Below are 25592 nucleotides of genomic sequence, written 5' to 3'. Positions count from 1 at the left end.
TTCTATCTCTTACTCTATTTACATCAACGCTATATTTTAAGTTTTTGTCTATAATAATTTCTACTCCATTCTTATGCTTTTCTTTTCCAGTATACCAAAGTTTAAATCCTGATTTATCAAATTCTCTAACTTTCTCCCCCACCCACTTAGTTTTTTGAAGGCAAATTATATTAAGTCTTCTTCTGATCATCGCATCCACAATTTCCATGCTTTTACCCGTAAGCATCCTTATATTCCAAGTTGTTAATCTAATCCTAATTTCCTAAACTAACGTCTTAACTTGCCCATGTCTAGAATGATGCATGAACCCTCGCATATTTGACATCGTACCCGAGCGCCGACACAACGCATCGCTTCGGGGTGACGACCTAGCCCACCCTTGCCCACTTTTTGCTACACCCGGGTGGAACAAGTGCAACGCGTCGCTCGTAGGGGACGTCCTAACAAATATTCGGTAAAAATTCATATCATAGAGATCTGGCAAATTTTACGCTAGCTGTTAGCTACCTAACGCAAATAAAAGCATGTAAAGGATGTTAATAACTTTACAAGAAGCAGCCAAGACTCAAAAATGCCGAGGACATTAACCTGAAAGTTCATATTTGGTCACATGAGCTAAACCAGATTCAGCAAAACTTTTATTAGAATCCATAACTTTAATTTAACCTCGAAGTCCTAATGTAGTTACTTGGAAAACAAAACCAAGTTTGGTTGACCAAGAATTTCGTTGCCAATCTGCAGTTTACGCAACATCCAACCTTGAAATTCTGCGATATTTATGAATTCGAAAATTGAAATCATGCTCAGACTTACAAACACCTCAAAACTAACTGGGTAAATAATCCAACCAAACGATAGAAAGTTGAATTTTTTTTTTATAAAAAAAAAGAGCATTTCATAAACAAATGCAGGTTAAAATCACCTCTCAGCTGTAGCTAACACTGGGCTTGCAGAACCAAGGCCATTTTCAGATTCCTCATCTACCAACATTACTTTTGACATGGGTTCTGAGGAACAGTTCTTGAAGGAAACTTCTACACAAACAAGCTGTGGGGATATGCTTGAAATATCAGATGAAAATGAATAATCTACTCTTAATCCATTTCCGTTTGCAGGATCTAAGAGCATGTAGATTTTAGGTTTAACTCTGCCACCAATATCTGCAATAGAGATTCTTGCTGAAGATCGCCGGACTTGACCTTGTTCAGATGCAGTTAGATTAGATGAACCAGGCTGCTCATCCAACCATGATTCCAGGGCTCTCTTAGACATCAGTTCTAATTTATCAGAACCATTATGCCTTCTAGAATCCCCATTATCTGACAACTGAATCAAAGGATCACCATTATCATCACCTTCAGAAACTCTATCATCACTGCCATCACTCCCGCTTGAGTCAGCATTAGAATACTGAGAACTATATCCAGAAGTGCTTTCCTCATCTAAAGACTCTGATGCTGCATCAGGATCATCTGCCCTGTTGGAGTCACTGCATGAGGCCTCCTCTCGTGATGCATTCATCGCACAAGCCAGATCTGAGTATTGGCTTAGGTTCTTAAAATGCAATTGCAAACTACCAGGCTTAGGGAGAGGTTCATACCCAGGAGCTGCATGAAGAACTATCTGTGAAAGAGATCCAGGAAGATAGAACCGGTAATTAATGGGTTCAAGGGATGGCAATTTTATTTGTCCCTCAAACACACATTCTGCAAGTATATGTAGTAGGTCCTTATCCTGCGGCAGAGAATTTATTTTTTCCTCCAAAGAATCAGATCCTAACTGGATCAAAAGAAGTTTTTCCATAATACGGGCCCGGTCCCGAACATCATAGTTTACGTCACATTTAGCCAATTCAAGAACATAATTTAGAAGTCTTCTAAATGTCAATAAATCTTCCTCCTTCGCAGATAAAAGGATCTGAAAAAGTGTGGAAGAGGGATAAGATATTGCTATCCCTAAAAACTCACTTAAACAAAAGGAAATAAACAAAAAACTATTGAGGCTATAACAAAGCAAACGAATCCATAAATACACAAACTTATGTGTGCATGCGCACAAAGAAATGCACACATCCATACACTCATGTAATACATATAAATATACATACATATAAATTAAGCATGGATCCTAACCTTGTGTTTGTATATATTTCAATAGGTAGTACACAAGCAAGCTAACATCACACAAACAGCCTCCCACACTGGAACTTGAACATACCCCAAACATTTCACAGCGGCATGTCCCAAACATCCGCCAACCTCAAATTGCATCCCTAAATAACTTAAACTTACCCAATGCTTCAGAAGCTTCCTGCCCTGACTGACTTTATTTTTTACCAAGTAAAATAGCTAAGGAATTTGGTTGGAAGGAAATGCTTGAATCTTCTCTGGCAAGAGATTGTCTCTATCTTTATATTGGGACAGAGTCAGATATTTGGCATCTATTTGGGCTTGTTCGAGTTGTTTCAAGGACTGTTGCTTTGAGGATATCAACCGCAATTGGCTAGCATTATTGACCTGATTGCATTTTATTCTCTTCTCTTCATTTTCGATTTAAATACTCCTTGCAGTTACACATGCAAGCATGTATACTATTTTAGATCTATACACGTCCATTTAAGTTCATTAAAATTTCTTCCATGAATTACGTTTTAATAGGATTTCTTAACATACATATGCCATTGTTTTAATATTACTACATTGAACCAACAAATTCATTTATCTTATTCATATTTTTGACAAAGCATAATCTCACACCATGATATCCATCTATACCCCCAGAAACATGATGAATTTACACCTCCAGTCACCTGGCTTCATGAACAACTCTGTCCTCCACACTTTAACCAAAAATATTTTATGAAATCATAAAATCAAAGGATGAAAGCAGACTAATATGAAACCTAATAATATATATTCATAAAATCTAATAACAAGCAGGCTATGAACAAGAACAATTCATAATTTCCCACACCTTAACAGAAGCATTAAGAATCTGATGTTTTGTCTCCACTGCTTCTGAAGTAAAGCACTGAGCAAGATATGCAAGTATAGTGGTTAACATCCTTGGAATTATTTGCCCTATAGAGTTGTACTCTCCCACCATCCAAATAATCATTGCACGAGCTGCAGGGACCTTAATTGAATCCAAACTACGAACCAGCTGAATTATAACCTTGATATGAAAAAAAAAAAAAAAGATTCTCAATTCTCAAATGCATAAGTAAAGAACAATATTTTGATAAATAAGATTAATATACGGAATAAATTAGATAGTGATACCATAAACACATAAACGCAGAGGTTGGAGGCACCTTGATCGAATCCAAACTATGAACAAGCTGAATTGAAATCTAGGTATGAAGAAATAGGTTCTCAAATGCAAAAATAAAGCAAATGTTGTCATACATGGGAATAATGCATAACATAAATTAGATAGTGATACCATATACATACATAAATACATGCACACGTGTATATATATATATATATATATATATATATATATATATATATATATATATAAGCAATACTATGTCATGTAGTGTCAAAAACAATTTTTTTTTGTTAATGTTATTAAAGGAATTAAATTAACATTAAAGTCATACATATACATATACATGGAAGATGAACCCAAGGCAGAAGCACACTGCCATTTTACCATCTAAAGAATAAATTGTATTACATACAACAGCAGATCCAGACAATCACATATCAAGGTCCGCCTTCCTCAAAGATGTCTACATTTCCATCACTCTGACTTAATAATAAAGCACTGTAGCATGACCACTTATATTGACTCTGGTCACTAAGGTTATAAGTCAAGAGTCTTCGACCTTCTAATGCCCAGTTAACACCTGCTTATGACAAACTTGAAGTTCATTTCACATCAAAATAGCTTGATAATCATTAACATATATCATGAAAGAAAAAATTAGTGAGATTCCCAAACTATTCAATTGCATTAGCATTATTTTTTTCCTCCACAAATTTATCCCAAAGCATTCAGGATTTCTATAGATTAATTTTTTTATTAAATCCCAAAATACAAATATTCCAGAAAATTCAATTTCATCCAATATTCTTTACAAACTATAATTAAAGAAGACTAGGGTTCTTGCAGCATATTCAGCCTTCTTGTAAGGCAAAGGATCCCATGTTAGATTGCAGAAGAAGGCTTGATAGGAAGGAAAGTGATTTTCAACATTTTTAGCATACATTGGCAAGTTAGCAACCATATTCTGTGTCAACACCCTAGATTCCTGCTCCAGTTGGGACAACATTGGAAAGATTTCTAAGAGACTTTCTCTGTGCTTGGGGAAGGAATTCAAGTACCATTTGGTAGATTGGAAATGCATTTTTTTCCTCATAAAATTGGTGGCACATTAGACCATTGAGAATCATAAATAAAAACCTTTAAGGGAATTGCCCAAGGAGTGTTGCAACTTGCAATGAAGAGAAAAATCAAATTAGAGTAAAATGATTATAGGGTTGGTGGATGTAGAAGTAATGGAGTTCAACAGTTGGGTCTCAGAAAATGTCACACTTGAGATATGTTCTTTTTCTAAGGTAAGATTTTCATAAATCTGACACTCACCAAAATTAATTTTCATGATTAGGCAATACAAGTTGTCCGTTTTCTTCCATAACATTTCTCTTGCTAAAACAGAAAGAGGAATTTAAGATAAAGAATTGTGGAACCCTTGATCAACCAAAAGAAGTAAAGAAAAAAGTTTTGATCATGTACACCGTGGAAGAACGGTACAAATGGCAGTTCCTGACGAGGACAGATACAGTGCTCCCCAAACTTGTTCCAGATGCTACATAGGGACAATGCAAAAACAAATGTGAACAATTTCCCAACCCCAATAGCACATGCATAAGGTGGTAATGCTTTATCAGGCCTTCTTCTCTGTAAGCAAATCATTAGTATTAATTCTATTGAGGGTAGCAGTCCACACAAAAACTTTTTATTTGGAGGGAACCCTAGTTTTCCAAATAAAAGAAAAAAAAGAAGAAAAACAGGGGAAAAAAAGGAAGAACAAGAAGACGAAGAGAACCAGGAACATAAATCAAACTGAAGATATGTTTGGAAGCAAAATTAGCTGCAGCATCCAAAGCCTAACTCCTTCCCTCACTACCCAAAGTACAACAAAAAGAACCCAATGCATCCAACAAAATAATCAAGACATTACTCTTCCTCTCATTTGGATCCCTAATAAAATGAAAATTCCATAAAGCCACACACACTACCATGTATAAGAAAAATCAGACTTAGGACCATTATACAGATTAGACAAGCAGAAAAGATGGGGAAAAGCTCAAATGAAAAGAGCATCCCCAAAATCTAGAACATATTTTCAAGAAAGCAATTACGTATAAGAGGTTTAACAAGGAATACATTTTCTGATGGGATAATGTAGGACAATTTATATTTCAAAAAAATGCATCATAAGTTGTCAAAATATAACTTTTCTGGGAGCGAAACTCAATGTTCATCATGGAATTTAACTAGACAACATACATGTTACAAGAGGCTTCCCAGGAATAATTAACAGCCTCCTAGGCCTTAGCAGAAAACATATTGCAACAACCAATAACAGTCATTAGAATGCATTTTACCTAGAATAAAAAAAAAATCAGAATGCAAAATAGGAATTTCACAACTCGTATGTCGTGACAAATATAATAATAAACTACACTCAAATCTAGGGGGAAGGGAACTCTTAAAACAACTAGGGGAAAAAACAACCTAGCAAGCAAAAAGAGAAGCTCACAGGCACGCAGACAAACCATTTGTTCCTGCGCAAAAATAAAAAATAAAAAAAAGGGCAGCCCGCTGCACAAAGCTCCCCACGTATGCGGGGTCCGGGGAAGGGGTGGACCACAATGGGTCTATAGTACCCAGTTTTACCTTACATTTTTGCAATAGGCTGTTTCCACGCCTCGAACCTGTGATCTCTTATGCAAAAATAGGTATGATAAATGAGAAGGTATGGGTCAGAATGGATCGGTCATCTATAAACCATTTACCAATTTTAATAATTTTATATCGAGTGGATTGACTTATCTATGACCCTACCTATTTAAAATAGGGTTCACTCATTTACCCATTAATTTAAAGATAATCACACATCTAATTTTTTGCTCCCACTAACCAAAAATAAAAACCACCAAGTTCACACAGGTAGTGGTGATTACATAAGAATCGAAGAATCAGTGAGAGCATTATTGTAATTTTTCTTCACACTATTCCCTCCTCAATTCTCTTCAATTCTAAGCAACAAAAGCAAACTAAAACTCCACATGAGCACAGCCATTGGCTGACTTGCTGCAGACCAACCTCTACTGCTGAACAGTGGTATTGATGACATCCTTTGCCAACAAGAACATGACAAAAATACCTTTCCCATAATCAAAGAGACAAATTTCTCTAGCACTGAGTTACCCACAATACACTCAGTCACCAGTTTCAGTTGGACGGTTTCGACAGAAACTCAACACAAACAGCCTCGAGCTCACTAGAAAAATTCTCCCCTCCAACAGATGTGTCATGAGCCAAGCTTGTTCAAGGCATTATTACACTTGTCAGTGACTGCTTGTCTTGTGCACATTGGGTGGGTAATCATCATATTCTATTCTTGGAGCAGGATAAATGCTTTAGTCAAAAAGGGAAATACGACTCCTTGGTCACATTGATATTTCCGAGTGCTACAGTGAAAATAGCATAAAAGCCTTTTAGGGGAAGGTGAGTGTTCATCAAACATTGTATAACTCAATAGCTTCTGCACACATGTTTTGTAGTAATCCGGATAATTATAGAAATTAAATAATAAAGAAAGGAGAGAGAAAAAGAAAATTTCAAAGGGGACTCAATAGGGTCTCGTCGACGAACGCAGAGCGTTCGACAAACAGTCTTCTTAGGCTTGTCGACGTGGACACATGTCTCGTTGACGAGAACTTTCCGAGAGGGCTGATTTTAGGACCTAAAACTCGTCGACGAGGGTTAGGTGTTCATCGACAAACCCCCTTCTTGGACTCGTCAACGAGGTGTCGTGACTTGTCGACGAGACCACATGGCCAGAGGTCTATAAATAGCTGAAAATCACATTTCAGCGAAGAAAATCAAACTCTCTCAGTTTTCTCTCTCTCCTGCTCAGCCCTCCTTCCTTCTCTCTACAATTTCCGCCCCATTTCGACGATCAGAAGCCATCATGTTGATCCTGGGGAGATTTTCTACAAGTCTGTTGGAATAGATTGTTGATTAGAACAACTTGGGCACCATAACATAATCAGGGTAAGTAGATTATTTAGGTATTTTTAGTATTAGCAGGCTTATTTGAGTCCAAATTTTGCATTATATGAGAATATACTGGAATTTTGTGAAGTAAAATTAGGGTGTTATGTTTTTAGGGTTAGGGTGTTTTTGGGACCCTACAGGCATGGGTTGAAGACCCCGGCAGATATTTTTCCACAAGCCTAGGTATATTAAAGTTTAAAAAAAAAAATTGTGAATAGGCAGGTTCAGGTAATATGTGTGTGGTGATTTTCTGGGGAATTTATATGTGTGTGTGTGTAATTATAGGATTTTGAAGTTGGTACGCCGAGGGCGTGAGAGTGGAATTGGAGGCAAGCCTCCCAGTCAGATAGGTAAGAGAAATATACTATGCTAGGAACTTCAAAATGTTTATAGACATTATGTGTTTTCCAGATTATTACTCAGTTTACAAATTATTAGTATATCATAAAATACAATTTTTCAGAATATGAGGTATTTACTTGTTTTGTTGTGTGGCATGAGATCTCAACAGATCAGTACAGAAATTATACAGTTTCCAAATTATTATGATTTATAGTATCTATACAGAAATATGTTTATGAGACCTTATCATATCAGTACAGAAATGATATAATTTTCATATTGGTATGATTTATATTATTACGCAGAAATATGTTTTATCAGATTTCACAAGAGTATGAATTACAGTGTTTATACAGATAGATATTTTACAGCATATGCAGATTACCATGATTTCCAAAATACTAAAGCCATAGCACTATGATATTACAGTTTATACAACTCAGATAATATAGTATTTTCATATTAGTTTCGGTGTTATGGTTATTTTCCATTACACTATGGCATTACAGTTTATACAGTACAAATATTACAGTATTTTCATATTAGCTTTCGGTGTTATGGTTATTTTGGAATCATGATGAAACAGCAAAATAATTATATATATTAGTATTATACAATATCAGACTCTGATGAATCAGTTCAGTAAATATTCAGTTATCAGAGCACAGTACCGTTGCTATTACAGATCATAGTGCAACCACACATCTTAGATAGTGCGTGGAAGGTTTCCGTCAACCATGCCTGGAGGGTTTGCAGGCTCCCCAGAAGTCTGGGTTGAGGTGGCCGGTTTGACGAAGTAGATACCAATACCATGCCTAGGAGAGGTTGCAAATTGGCCGGGCTAAGGATTGGTAGAGTTACAATTGACTTACCTGGTAGTAAGCCAACTAGAGTTAAGTCCCGCCTACGGGCCGCACAACCCTGTCATGAGGGGTTAAATCATAGTGTACAGTTTTCTAGGGTATTATTATAGTGATCTATATGTATACGGTTTTACAGGAAACAACAGCGGATATATTATATTACTAGAAGTATGAATAAATAGAAAACTCTGGTGCTACAGTTATATTCTAAAGCATATAGGTGTGAGTTGTACAATATATTGTTTTATCAGTTAAACTTAGTTTCAGATATTTATCAGTATAATATTTATGTAAGTTCAGTTGCCACACACTAGTAATAGCATATTTCCTCTTACTGAGCGTTGTCCCATTCCAATAATTTAATATTTTCAGGTGATCCAGTTAGGCGAGCGGATCAGGCTAGCAGATAGAGAAGGCGACTACACTACCCTGTTTGTAGGGTAAGTGTATTCAGGAGATTGTTTATATGGATGAACAGTTTTATATTTTTCCGTTGCTTAGTTGTGTAATATAATCAAGTTTTCCTCAGTGCTCGCTTGGGGCCGGAGATGTTATAGCAGATTAAACAAGAGTATCATAATGTTATATTTTATAGTTTATTTTATTAAACAAAATGGTATAAATTTTCGGGTCGTTACATGTTTAGCCTACACGCGTTACCTATGAAAGTGTGATAATAAGAATGTGTTGCTTTACAAGTTTACCACTTGATTCATATTTACATTCATGTTCACTCGTTGCTTCCCTTACATTGGATTCATTGCTTGTGAACTGGTTTTCTAGTGAATTTATGGTTTACTTTCGGTTGACTAGCTAAGCTTGTGCACTATAATTGTCGCATAGCCCTTCATACAATGTGGGGCGTTCAGCCTATGGTAGTTGGTGTCAAAGCTTTGTTCATTGCTTCGTAATTTGGTTGCCTTCGGATGGTGAGGTTGTGTGAAGTATCTGTTGGAAACCATGCCACACACTGCACACACTAATATCGAGAGAATTGATGCGCTAGAGGTGCAGGCTTAGAGATGGCCTAACTTTTGACATGCTTATTTAAGGGATGTCAAAAACGGGGGTTCCATGGAGGAATTGTCACACGACTTCTGTGGTATGGAGTAAGCACTACCACACAAATGAGCTTACTGACAAGTGCCAAGATGAACCTAGTGGGTCATGCTCTCGGGAGTTCCAATTCTGCAAGGAGACTAATACGTGCCAAAACCAAGAGCATTTGGTGGTGCACGTGATGTTAAGGAGTTGCATAACTTCTTATTTGACATGGAGCAATACTTCCATGCGGATACAGCCGACTCAAACGAGGTGGAAGTATGTGGGTTCTCCCTAACCCATTTTATGGGTATAGGTGGGTAAATGGCTATAGGTTGATCCTGTCATGCATAGGCAACAACCACTAGTCCAAGAACTTTTATGGTCGCCAACTGACCAAAATGCTTTAGCTAATTAGTTCGGTAGTAAGCATATGCTGCTTATCCAAGTTTATAAGCCACACAATTACTCCCTCCATCACCTATGTGGGATTGGTAACTAGGTTATCACAATCTCTCTCACTGGCTTAAGTCCTCGTCATGAAACAATATCATAGGCCCACAAAACAAGCCAATTTTGATCCAAGTGGATACAAATCTACCCTGCTCCACTATCCTACTTTCAACAAAGGGAACACACCTCCATGCCACATCTAACTCTCCATATAGATAATGATAAGTACTATCGCACTACTTTGATACCATTCGTAATGCCATGGGCCCAACCCACATAAAAATTACACACACACACACACACGTATGCATGTATGTTCAATTGAAAAGACAATAATACCCACTCAAGTGGCACAACACTATTGCAACGATTTTAAATACCCAAGTGTCTTCTTATTTCTATAAATCTACTAAATTTAGTAATCAAGCCCTTCCGATAATAACATAAATAAAATAAATTTATGTGTTGCAAAGGAGAATCGAATATTGAGGTTTCAAATCTTACCAATCAACAACAAACCAAGCCTTAGTCCCACTAGATGAGGTCAGCTATATGAATCCCTTTTCGCCAATTTACACGATCATGTGCAATTTCCTTCGACAAATTCAAGTCCTCACTATCTTATTCCAGGTAATTTTAGGCCTACCCCTACCCCTTTTGCTACCCTTCACAGTAACTAGCATACTCCTCCTCACTAGTGCACTATTTGGCCTACATTGTACATGACCAAACCATCTAAGTCGTCCCTCATCTAAGTCATCCCTCACTAATCTTATCTTTCTACAAAGCTACATCTACTTACAATGAATATGTCATTACTTACGTCATTACTTAATTTCATTACTTAATTTATCTTTTAGTGCTATACCACTCATCCACCTTCCCATTCTTATCTCAACAACTTTTTCTTTTTGGATATGTTTGTTTTTAATTGCCCAAAATTCTCATCCATATAGCATAGTTGGTCTTACTGTCATCCTGTGGAACTTCATTTTTAATTTTAAGGGTATTCTATGATCACACAGCAAGCCTAAGAACTTTTCTATTTTACCCATCCTGCTTTAACTCTATGTGATACATCTTCTTCAATTTCTCCTTCAGCTTGCATAATTGATCCCAAGAATCGAAATCTATTAGTGCTATTGATTTCTTGACCATCAAAATCAATATTTTCTCCAATATTCTTCCTAGTATGACTAAAATTATATATCATATATTATGTCTTATTCCTACTTCCTAAAATCTCTAGATTCTAAAGCTTCTCTCTATAGTTCTAACTTAGATTCTAACCCATCCCTAGTTTCACCAATCAAGACAATATCATCTACAAACAACAAACACCATAAAACCTCATTTTGTATACTCGTAGTATAGTCATCCATCACTAGGGCAAAAAGATAAGGGCTCGAAGCAGATCCTTGATGTTCACCTATTGTGATTGGAAAATCCCTAGCCTCTCCACTTGTAGTCATAACGCTAGTCATTACTCCATCCTACATATCCTTAATGACACTAGTATACCTACTACATATGTCCTTTCTTTCCATAACCCCCCATATAACTTCTCCAAGTACCTATCATATGCTTTCTCTAAGTCAATAAAAACTATATGCAAGTCCTCCTTCTTTTCCCTAAACTCTTCCATTAATCTTTTTCAAAGACATATAGCTTTTGCAGTAGATCTCCCAAGCATAAAACCAAATTTATTTTTTGAAGCCCTCGTTTCTTACCTTAATCTTTCTACGACTACCTTTTCCTACAGTTTCATTATATGAATCATAAGTTTAATTCTATGGTAGTTATTATAATTTTGAACTTCTACTTATTTTTGTATATAGGTATTAATATGTTTTTCCTCCATTCGTTTGGCATTTTCTTAGTTTTTAAGTTAAACCATATAATTCATTATCACCTAGGCATTTCCAAACTTCAATTGGGATGCTATCTAGTGCAATAACTTTTTCATTTTTCATTTTTTTTAATGCAAACTTAACTTCATTAAATCTAATTTTGCAAATAAATCTCATATTTTTAGCCTTTCCCTCATTTTTCAATTTTATGTTCAAGCTTTCTACTTGATTTTCATTAAATAGCTTATGAGCTTATTAAAGTAACTTCGTCATGTTTCTTTTATGTCTTCTTCTTGAACAAGACAATATCATCCTCACTTGTTATACATTTTACATTATCAAAGTCCTTGCACTTTCTTTCTCTAGCTCTACAAGTTAAAATATGTCTCTTTTCCCTTCTTTTTTATCCAATCTAGCATACAAACTATTAAATAATCTATGTTTAGCTTCACTAACAGCCCCTTCTGCACCTTTTCTCGCCTCTTATACTTTTAAAAGTTTTTCATGTTTCTACATTTTTGTCATGTTTTATACAAAATTCTTTTTGTATTTGCGGTTTCTTGAACATCTAGATTCAACCACCAACTTTCTTTACTATCCAAGAACCTCTCTCTTGATTCACCTATAATCTCTTTTGCTATATTTTTAATAGAGCTAGTTATCCCACTCCAAAGAGTGTTTGTGTCTACACCATGATGTAGGACGGGATAGGGTGGCGTAGTCCTACGATTTCAACCCTCAATCAAGCACATACACTCAATACACTTTAAATTAAGAATTTAATTATCTGAATATAAACATCATAAATCATGCTATAGCTCACATGTTGTGAAATTTTTAAACGGTGTATGATGCTGTCCAGAAAATAAGTCTCAAGAATTCTAAAAGAATCAAGTTAAATGCGAAAAGATGCTATTTCAATATTTCAAGAATAAAAGTCTTACAATTAGCACAACAATATTCCCAAAATTGATTTTAAAGCTAGCAAGTATCAATATTGCAATCTATGGATTCAAATATGCTATTCAAGTTTTGGAATTCAGAATTTCAGGCAAACAGTTTATCAAATATGAAAGTGCAGAATTTGAAACTAAGGTTTAGTAATAGCAGGGGCAGTAAGAGATAACAGGGGTTCAAACAAAAACTGAAGTTACCACGAGAATCTATGGATGTTTGACGTTGTTCAACACAAGTCTAAGACCACGCCAGAAAATTCCTTAGAACAAGCTTTGAAACACCGAGACGAACACAGCAATGTAATGGAGGGGAAGTGGCCGTGTGGGGGGGTATTTTGGTGTGGCCGTGTGGATGTGTTGGAGGATAGTTAGAACTCGTCTGAAGTTCTTCGTGCACACTTTGAAATATGGATATGTATGCAGCAAATGAAATGATGGATTGGTGACCTTGGGGTGTAACTTGGTGATGGTCGTGTGGATGATGGAGGGAAGTCGTGAAGGTGGGATAGGGATGGAGTCGCTGGATAGAATAGTGGTTTCTCACCACCTGATCTCCGAGGAGAACGATGTAGCCTCTCACTACACAATCACGAGGATTGGACGAATCTTAACAAGCTTCACAAAGGAATTTCCTTTCAATATCAATATTCAAAACTTCTCTCTCTACATAGTTCTTACAATGAAGGGGTATATATATAGCTAGCATGGGGAGACAAAGCATTAATAGTTTAGCTAGCATGGGGGGGCAAAGACATTCAACAACTAACAATTCCCACACAAGCATGGGAGACACAAATAATGAAGACACCAACTTACTAGACACATTAATTACTCTTACAAGTTACTAACAAAATAAATGCTCCAACTTTTTAGACATAATAAATACTAACACAACTTACAACACACACAACTTACTAAGGCATGCACATGCAAGCAAGCAAGTTGTCTTGCAAGATTACAAATTAGATATAAAACAAAAGTCAAAGGGAGGCTCAATACCGTGTGGGGCCACAAGGGTCTTGAACTCAAACTTGCTTTGGCATCTCTACTCGAGTCTTTTTCACATTGAAAAGTCTTCAAAACAAGTCGTCAAATAATCCATTCAAAATCTACAAACAATTATGAACCGATGTGGATATCGGGAGGTCGTCCATGTGTCATCATGTTGGCAAAGGAAATGTGGACATCATAAGGGTCATCCACGTGTCAGCATATCAGCAAAGGAAATGTGGACATCATGAGGCCGTCCACATGTCACAATATCTGAAAATGAAATAGGTAGGGCATGTTGATCCCCATCACACCATCCCTTATTGTCCAATCACTATCTTTGATCATTTTATCTTTAAATTTTATTATATTTTCTCCCTTTAGGTTCCACCACCTAGTTCTCTTGCACCGTTTTATATTACCCTCCCCTTCCATTTTTGAATAAACATATCTAACATTTTTTTATAGTAAAAGATGAATTTCATTAATTGAATTACAATATACAGCTAGGAGAATAAGACATCTCCTTGATAGTCTGGAAAATCCAAAACATAAAGAAACAACCTGAAAACTAAACAAAAGAGAGAAAAACCAACATGAACTAACACTCCAACACAAAACACCAATCGCGTTGAAATTTCAGAAAAGCTCACCTCCTTAAAATTCCCCAACCCCACACACCAAAGAGAAGCCAAATAGTGCATCTTTTCCCACACCAGCAAAAGAGACAACTTCTTCCCTAGAAAAATACATGTGTTACGCTCTATCCACAGCCCCCAAAAAACTGAAAAAAAAACAAGCACACACACACACATTTTTCCAGAGCGCCACCCTTTCATTTTTCCTGCCAAAACCAGCAAAATACGCTGCCAAAAAGTCCACTGTCTCAGAAATCACCCAACATTCGCCAAAATACCCAAGTAACTTGTTCCAAACCCTCCAAGCATAGTAACTCTGAATGAACAAATGCGAAGAAGATTCTAAACAATTAGAACAAAGAACACAACTATCTGGTAAAATAGCCTTCAAAGGTCTCCTAACTTGTAGCAAGTTGTTAGTATTAATTCTATCATACGCAACCAACCAGATATTTTAAAGGGGACTTTGGGCTTCCAAATGGAACAAGAGATAGAAAATGGTAAATTAGACTTGTTCAAAAAATCACAAAAAGACTTGCAAGCGTATACCCCCCGAAGGATCCAAAGACCAAGATCCCCCATCCTCCTCTAAAGAAAAACAACAGTTATTCAACAAGACTAGCAAAGAGAATAGCTCTAATATCTCCTCTTGTCGTGTAACAATGTACGAAATTGTAAATCCCAAGAAAACGAAGGACCACCTGGATAAGTCATATAGTTAAGCTTTCACCTAAACATTGGAACTCTTATGTCACATAGCTAAGCTTTCACCCGGGATAACCTTACAATCCTTACATGATAAACGATCTACCCTCCTAGTTAACAAAAAATCTATGACTTTTATTTTGTCAACTTATGAAGATTATTAAGTATTATTCTCTCTTCTTAAAGCAAGTATTCATTGTAATAAGATCATATGACATGGCAAAGTCTAAGATCATATCCCCAAACTCAATTTTATCTCTACCCATATCCTCTATATAACCTCTCATAACCTTTATTTTCTCAATCCCTAATTTCCCTTGTATAATACTATCCATGTCTTCCCAAAATTGCCCCTTAAGGACTCCTAAGCCTATTTGAGGAGTACTAATAACATTTACTATCTCTTGACCTAAGATCACCTCGCTTTTTGTGATTCTATTCCGTACACTTTTAACATCTACAACATTATCTTTTAAGTCTTTGTCTACAATGATTCCTCCCCATTCTTGTGTGCTTCTCTTCCAATGAAACAAAGTTTGAATCCAGATTTTTCAATTTCTCTTGCTTTCTCCCCTACCCACTTAATTTCTTGAAGGCAGATTACATTAATTTTCTTCTAATCATTGTGTCTACTATCTCCATGCTTTTTACCTGTAACTCTGTAAGTGTCCCTATATTCCAAGTCACTAACCTAATCCTAGTCTCCTAAACTAATTACTTTACCTGCCCACATTTAAAATGATGCATGAATCCTCGCATATTTGACAGTGTGCCCAGGCGCTGACACAGTGTGTCACTTCAGGGCGATGACCTAGCCCACCCTTGCCCATTTTTCACTACAACTAGGTGGTATAAGTGCAATGCGTCACTCGTAGGAGACACCCCAGCAAATAATCAATAAGGATTCATATCATATAAACTAACAAGTTTTACGTTAGCTGTAAGCTACCTATCGCAACCCTCTTCCTTTACCCAAGCTCAGGACCAGCTGTGTGTGAAGCTTAGGACATTGAGAGCATCACAAGAGGAGTTCAAATCTTGCCAATCAAAAAAATATTTTTAAAAAATTGTGACAATTGCATTCAATGCTCTCTAAATTTACAAAAATGGGGAAGAAATATTGTAATCCATTTTTGGTGCAACAGTTTAGCAATGGACAACGGTGAACACTTGATTAAGCTAGAAAGAAATCGAAAGAGAATGTCCTGGTAAACTAACAAGCTTCATTATAAGACCCTAAAATCAAAGCCCTTAATCTCCTTTCCATGTCAGCTTTTAACCTCAACCCTCCATCTGTCACACACATCTTAGTAACATGTCTACTTAAAAGACCAGGGCTAATTAAAAGACAAAAAAGCCCTCAAAAAAGTAATTAGCTACTGTAGCATAACAGTAACTCGCTATGGTAGAATGAACAATAAAATAGTTGTATGGCATTTTTCAATGCTTCTACATGAAGCTCAGCTTTACACTTGGGCTTCTTACGATCAGCCTTGTCCATGAATTCTGTTGATGCACATTCTGCATCACTTTTTTTACAGTTCTAAATGAAAAAAATCGTCGTAGAAGTTGCTAGATTCACTGAAAAGAATCATGGTACCTCATTTGCAAATTCGATAAATTTTTAGTAGATCAAATGTCAATTTTGTTGTTTTCTTTTAAATAGCTTAATATAGGGTTTAAAAATATAAAAATAAAGGGTGTTTTGAAAAATAAAATAAGTTCACTAACCACGTGAGTTTCAAAGGATGCTAATGCCTTTTAAATTAAATAATAATAAATAAAAATAAAAAGAAAAAAACAGAGTGCCTAAGGTTAATATTGGAGTGCCAAAAGTGCCACCTTTTATAGTATGACTAAGGGAGAGATAACAGAAAGTTTAGCAGCACTAAATACCTCCAACTTTCAACGCAACAAATGGAATAAGTATTTTAGTAGCATTCAATAACTCAGAGGCTCAAACTTCCAACAAAGCAGTATATAAATAATGCACAATTAACTCTATGGACACTAATGTGCAATGGACAGAAAGTAGCCCCCAAAATATTCAATAGATACATCATCTAATTATCATCATTTATTTTGTAACTCTTCTCTGCAGTCACATCTAAAAGAACTGTGATTTCAAAGACAATTCACTGAAATGAGGACAGCAATAATGTGAACAGAACCTTGAGACAGAACAAAACAGAGCGATACCTTCTCATGACTGGGTGGATCTAGCTTTATTATTGTTTTAATGGACGTTATTGCTTGAATCAAAACAGCTGCTTCTCCATCCAAAGACGTGAAATCCTTCGCCAAAGATTCTGCAAGACTGGCAATTGCTTCAGAACACAAAATAATAATAATAATAATAATAATAATAATAATAATAATAAATAATGTGATATAACATGTGAGAAGTAGTCACAAACCCTGTCTTGTCAAAGCGAGGAGTCCTTCCAAGCATGTATTTACCACTTTTGAAAGTCGACGTGCACATAAACCAATTGCGGCAACAGTGTCTGCAGCAAATCTCCTATCTGGATCTCTAATATACTCCTAACAACACACTAAAAGATAAGCATCAATTCATGCACTAGGAAACATGAAAAGAGCAGAACAAATGTTCACAATATATAACCAAATTCATACATGCACACACACACAATTACATATATACAGCAGCATGAAATAAGAAGAAAATATAATGCATGAATGATTTTTTTGTTTTCGGATAAGAGAAAAATTTTGTTGAGACTCAAAACAAAATACGAGAGAGGACAAGGAGTCCTCAACAACTGTACAACAATAAAGCTGTCTTCCAATCCCTTTGAAGGACAGACAACAGTAAACCACCCACTCCTCCCCCTCCAAAAAAAAAACAAAAAATTAAAAATATATAAAAAATAAAAACAAAAGAATGGACCCAAAAAGAAGACAAGAACACCACTCTATCCCACACAAAGTTGGGACATGCATTAATGAAAACATAGAAATCAGTTGCTTTATAAGAATATTCATTCACTTTATTATAAAATCAAGCTCGAAATTTTATTTTACTGTGTTTTGGGGAAATGGGTCCTGTGTCTTATTTCCTGTGGCACAACACAATTTTTTTCCAATTTTTTCATTGAGGGTCCGTGGGATTTATTATTTAGTTTTAAGCAGGAAAGAATTTCACTAACACCAGCCTAAGAAGATGATTGCATTTTTTTTTTATAATGAAAGAAGCTATATTAAGAGAAGAAAAGGAGATTACAACCTAAAAGAGGATAAGAAATACCCTAAAAGAAGGAAAACAAAACCAAATCATGATTTCTACAAAGGACTTAACTAACAATTCAAATAAGAAACTGCCTCTTTAAGCCCTTGCCTTCATAGTTAACCAAACTCTTCAAATTTGCTGATTCGCACTGTCCCTTCTTCAATTTCCTTTTACGTTCATTGCCTCCAGACTGGAAAACCACAAACCCATCTCATCCATCAATTGTTGAGCTTCTAAGTTTTTCCAATCAACCTCAACAACTGGGGTGGGCAAAATCCTTTCCGTGTGCTGCTGCTCCTTATCCAATCCATCCTCCTCAATAAGTACCTCTATACCTTCCACAGAGATGGCAGCACAATGATAAATCCCCAAGTAAAAAGATGATTCAGAAGAATCATGGCCATGCTGTTCTCAAATCTCATCCAAAAGAAAGCCACCCTCACCCGCAAATTCACTAATATCAACAGTATCATTATCCAACATATCACCCCGTTTCTCCTTCTCCTTACCCTTGCTACTCCTCACATCTGTATTTCCCTTCTGAATACTCCGGGAATTCACAGCACATAAAGTTTGCATTGTTTCTTGCATTTTTTTCCAGTTGTCCCAGAAGAATTGTCTCCTGTGTTCCACCCAACAAACACAAAACTTTCTCAAAACTCCTTCCCTTACCAGAAAAGTTATCCTCCTCATCAGCAGTAAACCTGTAGATATCATTTGTACCACCTTCCTGAACCTTAGCACAGGCTCGTCCCTCCACTAATGCCAAGGGCAGCTTCTTGATCAAGCCCCCATCCTCTCACCCTGCCTGGAAGCCCCTCAACAAAATTAGTAATAATAACAACAAAAATAATAATTTGAACAATAATAATATCCACTGACAACTAGATGAAACAACAATAAACAGTTGTCAGCATCCAGAAACTGTCCAGAAACTTTAGGGGGAGAAAGAATCATCATCAATACATAATCAATACAACTCCTGCCTTTCACAAAGAGGCTAGCTTGCATACTTGTGGTTGTTTTTTCAGTTATATCATGTTTTGCATTTATATGACATTGTGTAGATGGATGTGCTTTGAGTAAGGAATGTTTTGAAGTTTTGAAACCTGCAAGCAGATTTTCCAAAATTTTTCTCCAAGTGTTGGAAATTTTGGATTTTGGACTTTAAAAGTTGTAATTAATGAATAAATTTTGGCAATTCTGGAACTGCAGGTAATAATCAGCAATGAAATGATTTTGGTTATTTTGTAAGTTATCAATATGTAAAAATTGAAGGGGAGCTTAGGCGCAACGGTAAGGTTGTCGCCGTGTGACCTAGAGGTAATGGGTTTGAGGTGTGGAAACAGCCTCTTGCAAAAATGCAAGGTAAGGCTGCGTACTATAAACCCATTGTGGTCCGCCCCTTCCACGGACCCCGCATACGCAGGAACTTAGTGCACCGGGCTGCCCTTTTTTTTTTATATATCAATATGTAAAGATTCCTGGGTCAAAAGAAGTCTCCATTTCCAAACTGCCTGAAAATTTGCATTTTTTTATGTGTTTTGATAGAAAAAGAAAAGATTTTTTTTTCTGAATAAGAAAAAAAATATATCAACAATCATCCAAAAAGGGTACAAAAGGAGGAGAACAAGATGTCCTCCAGGGAACAAAACAAAAGAAACAGAAAATTACAATAATGCTGCCTTCCAAAGAAGTAGGCCCAGAGAGATGCCAAAAACACAGCTCCTACAGCGAACAGGGAAAGGTTGTGCGTGTTCTTTGAAAGTTCTCACATTCTTCTTAATCCATAAGGTCTACACATTAGCAAACACCACGTTACGCCATAAAACTCCTCCCTTCCTACTCTTGTCAAAACCCCTGAAGTTCATCAAGAAGAAATTACATACCATCTGAGACAGCATCCAAGCTTCATCAAAACAAGAAAAGAAGGCATTCCAATTATGGGTTGCCACCTTGCAATGGATGAAGAGGTCATTACGTTGGTTAATCTTGCTCAGAATCACAATCCAAATGAAATCCAAATCTTGAAAGGAACCTTTGCCTTCCAAATGATGTGGCTCCAAGGAAAGAAACCGAGGATAGGAGATTTAAGAATATGAAGGGGAAAAAAAAAAGAATTAGCAGAGAAAAGGATAGGCAAATCCCCCTTCCAAGCCCTCTAATTGCAAAACAAAATGATCGGAGATGTTGAGTAAAATTAAAAGTTCATCAACATGTCTTTCGTTGACTGAAAAAATGGAAATCCCGAGAAAGAGAGCCCCCCTTAGAAGAGAAAAATATAGGTGCATTGTGAAGGGTAGAAAGTCTAAACAATCAAGGCATCATCAGCTCCAGAGAACCCTCACCCACCCAAGAATCCTCCCAAAACCAAACCCTGTTGCCATTCCCCACCTTGAAACAGGTGTATGGGGGAAGAAAAGAGAAGCAACCTGGGTCACAGAGTTCCATGGGCTTGCATGAGAAACAACGCCACTTCCTCTAGAATCCCACCGATTACAATGAATTCTGTACTTATTTCAATCACCTTGGACCATAAGGAATTAACCTCTACGGGGAACCTCCACAACCATTTTCCAATCAAAAAGATGTTTCTATAAATCACATTGCTAAGCCCCAGCCCCTCATCCAACTTCAGTCTGCAAACCATCTCCCAGCTCACAAGATCATCTCTCTTGTTCTCAGTAAAACCCAACCAAAGAAAATCACACATCGTCCTCTCAAGGCTCCTTAGCTACACATCTGGGCACTCTAAAAGGGGAAGAAAAATAAATAGGGATGTTAGAAAGAGCAGCACTAAAGAATGTGATATGCCCTCTCAAATATAAATACTTCTTTTCCCACCTTTCCAACCTCCTACTGACCTTCTCAACGAAAGGATCCCAAAAAGCAGTGGAGTTAGGCTTACCACCAAGCAGTAGACCAAGGTAAATGCACAGTAACTCCAAAGTAGCTCAACCCGTCAGGGACAAAGAAAAGATGTTATTAGAATATATACATAGAGAAGGGTAAGAAATCCACCTACAATGAAATAAACAAATATATATATATATATATATATATATAAAACAAAGAAAAGATGTTATAAGAATATATACATACAGAAGGGTAAGAAATCCAATATATATATATAGACAAATGACATAATCAAGTTCATGAGGTCTGCCAGTCCAGCTGGAAATCTGAAAAAAAAAAAAAAGAGTTTCTGCAAGCAAAGATGGATAATAATAATGTATCCTGTCCCAAAGAAATGATAAAGTGAACCACTTTGCAGGGATAATGCATTTATTCCAACCAAATCCCTCACAATTCACAAAACAACAAGCACCACACAAATCCTCTAAAGAAATACACAAAAGTTCTTCCACCATCTCCAGACAAACCCAATGTAGTTGAAACAACCTACTTGATTTTTCATTTCTTATTTTTTTCGAATTCAGTTTTCAATTTTTTTGGGGGGAGGAGGGGGTCAGATGTGTGGGGTTGAATTTCCTTATTTACATTTAATATGTTAAATAAATAGAGACTTAATGATATTTAAATGGAAATAATTACATGTGGTTTGTCCTATTCTTATGCAGTGTAATACTTTTCTGTAGTAGAAGGATAGATCCAACATTCACATAACAATAGGTAAACAAATCCAGTTCTTATGCAGAGTAATATTATTTGTACCACAAGGATAGGTTCACAATCCTATTACAATAGGTCAATCTATTCGGGCAGAAACCTCAGTTGTCTCCAGACCTAAAGATTGGACAACAATCCAAAACTATGGGTCTACCGCCATCTGACCTAAGTGCAAGGATAGCTGGCACATTTAACTATTTGACACTCAAATGATCTAACAGCAGATGGCACATTTAACTAGTTGACAATCCTACTAATTGGTTTGAGCTGCTTCATCTGCTTGCTTTGTATAAGACCACTTACAACAAAATAACTCATTTTTAATCCCGGAAACTTGAGAAAAGGTAAAAGGAGTGAAAGGAGAATCTCAAGAACAATAAGAAATTCATTAGAATTCAAGCAGCTAGGAGTGAGTATGGTGTAATAGGTCCTAGATATCAAGCTTGGGGTTAATATCAAGTGTTCTGTTTTACATGAGAATAAGTGTGGTGCTAATCTGTATGAAAATTTTCATCGACCATTCATAATAATTCATATTTAGAACATCATTCTTTGGTTGAAGGGCTGTGTTTAAGTTGTGTCATATCTAATAGGTTTTATTATATTCAAATGTTGAGTTTGAAGGCATACAAGGCACATAGGGTTTCTAAAGGTGTGACATGTAAATTTGCATGGAGATTTTTCATGTTTGGGACGATTTTTTAGTGCGATGTGACCCCGGACTTTCCTATGGCCAACTTCATGTTGTTGTCAGGAGCAAGGTACCACATTTTTTAGAAACAGGGTCACCTCTCAAGTCCCACAACAAGGGAATTAGCAAGGGCATGTGAAGAATGAAAATGGTGAAGTATTTACTCAGTTTTCAATAAATATAGTAGACAGTATTTTTTCACTGGTTACAATCCTTCACCTGCTCAAATAACCATATAATATTGCTTGAAAGTCATTAGGGTGCAGAGTAGGATTTTGCCAACATCAATAGACAACAGGCATCTAATTCTACAGTCTTTTGCATACGCTCCTCTGTTTGAGACTTCCTGCATGCAAGCTGAATACTCTCAATGGTGGCACTCCTTCAATAGCTTGTATTAATAACACCTCAATGTTTGGCTAGAATGAGATTTGACGCATCCCTTTTTAATCAAACAGTTACATATACCATCTTCAAATTTCAAGTTTCCCAAAATTAGATGGCTGTTCAGAAATCCAAAAGTCATCAATCTTCCTAGACTTGGATTGCAAGTACTAATTGTAAATAACACAAAGCTATTTCCATTATAAAAGCAGCCTTAATTCATTATACAACTAATGCCAAACATTTTTGAAAGATTGTGACATAACATGGCACACAATTTAGGATGAAATCTTGAATAGATTATATACTGCATAAAATGGAAAATGCCTGAAATAGCCATTATTTTTCCCCAAAAATTAGAGCACCAAAGTATTGCCAAACAATCATTTTCAGTAGAAGAAAACATTCAACTAGAATAAAACATGTTAAAAGACGATGAAAATGATTGCAACACCATACACTGACTAGACACTAAAAAATTCAGCAGGAGAACTTCCACTGTAAAGTTACCTATTTAGTATAACAATGAAAATCAGATGACCATAAAAAGAGGGGGAGAATACCTGGAACTCTTGGAAAATAAATGAAATAGATGAATCTGTAGCAATGGATGACAGTATTTCAAGCTTCAAAGTTTTTATTTGGTATGAATCTGAAGAACATATTAAAAAATCTTCGAAATATGGCGTGAAAAGAGAAGGCGTTGCCTTGGCGAACACTTGAATGTTGCAGAGAACCTGCGCAAGGCAATTATCATAAACATCCTTACCATCTCACCTACTATAAATTAGCACATAAAAAATTGAAGCAACACAATATGTGAGCATGGAAATTAATTTTAATTTCTGTTTTTATTGAGAATACTACTCTTGACATTCTATACTATTATGACTTCGAGTTTATTTAGGCTCCCAAAATCATTTTACTTCTTGCTTTTCAAGAATTATAAACCTAAAAACAGCCCTAATATATTACTTTTATTTAGAGTTGAACTGGAATTAAATTTGTGTTAGATGTCCGTCCTGCATCATGAAATAGGTCAACAGGAAAACAGGGATCAGAGTATTGGAGAGATGCCAAGATGTAATACCCAAACCTAATTGGTATCCACTAAAAAAAGTTAAGACATTAACAACTCATAATTTCTAGAAATCTTTGGAAAACTATAGATTGTTACCATCTACCTCATCTGATATACATCACAGTTGACACAAGCCAGTGATGACATGGCCAATACCCAAAACTTAAATAGGTCAAATCCAAGCCAAAACACCAGGGGTTAATCTTAAATTAAAGAAAAGGAGCAAATACAAGCATTAATACAGTATCTGGGTGTGAGTGTGTGTGTGTGTGTGTGTGTGTGAGAGAGAGAGAGAGAGAGAGAGAGAGAGAGAGAGAGAGAGACTGTTTGTCAGATGCAGTAATACAGGCTATACAGCTAACAAAAAAATATCGCAAGCCCATAAACTAACAAGCATGCTGTAGGAAACCTAGTGCATTAAAGCACCAAAACAATTAAGAACTTCCATGCAATTTTGAAAAAAAAAAATTGTAGCAAAAAAAATTAGATAATGAGGGAGAAACTGAGAAACATAAGTTGCACATTATGTAGTAATCCAGCTAACCAAAAACAATAAATATCATGGGTCCATATACTCGCTAGCACGCTATAGGCTATAGCAAATCTTTAAAGCACCAAAAAAAAAAGTACACCTAAATCCAGCAAGTTACCAAAGAGATTGCTGACATGCCTATGGGAATTTCATTGGGAGCAAACAGCAAGTATGATCCTGCCTAGCTTTCAAGATGAAGAATTCATACGCCAGTGATACTCGCAAAGGAGCGCAAGGCTCCAGTAAGCGTCCCCAACCATTGCTTGTCTTGCTTTGCTCAAGAACCAAGGAGATCCTCAAGAAGTTACCGCAATGGGGACAAGAACATGCAGTCTCTTGAGTTGGTTCAGGGGCTATTCCAAGAGAGGTGGACACCTTCTTCTCCAATAGCAAGTTGGTCGGCATCATCCTTCCCTGTGCAGAGGCCTTGGTGTTCCTTTTCAAAGTGAGAATCACTCATCGACCTTAATTGACCGCAACAAGATCTTGTGCCAACCCTTGGAATTGAAACCCTCTGGGAAGGCAATATTTCTCTGGCCACCACTATTGATCTCCATTAGGGCAAGGAGTTGCCATGCTTGTTCGCTTTCAGTTGAAGCGGCAAGAAAGAATTGGCTGACAATATTAATTGGAGGCAGAAATCCAGAGCCTTATGACTCAAGGATGGGGATTAAAACACCAAAATACTAGTTTCTTACACTGAAAAGTGAATGCTCATCAAAAGATTCAACACTTCATCTGGTATTAAAATTTATTTTTTTTTTCTCCTTGGCTGAAGAAGAGAATATAAATTTTTATTTTTATTTTGACATCTTGGCTGAAGAAGAGGATATGAACAAGGACCTTCATAGTGAATCTGAGGCCTGGAGAGCAGCATGGATGGAATC

The 25592-nt window shown here is 36.4% G+C and overlaps 1 protein-coding gene across 2 annotated transcripts in view; it reads right to left on the bottom strand.

The window, feature by feature from the left end:
* The window catches only part of LOC131165319 (AP3-complex subunit beta-A), a 46118-nt gene that overhangs the window by 2969 nt on the left and 17557 nt on the right, over positions 1–25592 (bottom strand). For both annotated transcript variants that reach the window (XM_058122990.1, XM_058122988.1), the window contains exons 6-10: positions 23656–23829; positions 17555–17681; positions 17337–17446; positions 2974–3174; positions 923–1917 (exon numbers count right to left, since the gene is read on the bottom strand). In XM_058122990.1, the coding sequence (XP_057978973.1) occupies positions 923–1917; positions 2974–3174; positions 17337–17446; positions 17555–17681; positions 23656–23829 (1607 nt within the window). The remainder of the gene's footprint in view (positions 1–922; positions 1918–2973; positions 3175–17336; positions 17447–17554; positions 17682–23655; positions 23830–25592) is intronic.

This window comes from Malania oleifera, chromosome 10, assembly GCF_029873635.1.
Source record: "Malania oleifera isolate guangnan ecotype guangnan chromosome 10, ASM2987363v1, whole genome shotgun sequence".
In the NCBI taxonomy this organism is placed as follows: Eukaryota; Viridiplantae; Streptophyta; class Magnoliopsida; order Santalales; family Ximeniaceae; genus Malania; species Malania oleifera.
The sequence above is the reverse complement of the archived record's forward strand: the minus strand, read 5'-3'. Positions and strand labels throughout refer to the sequence as shown.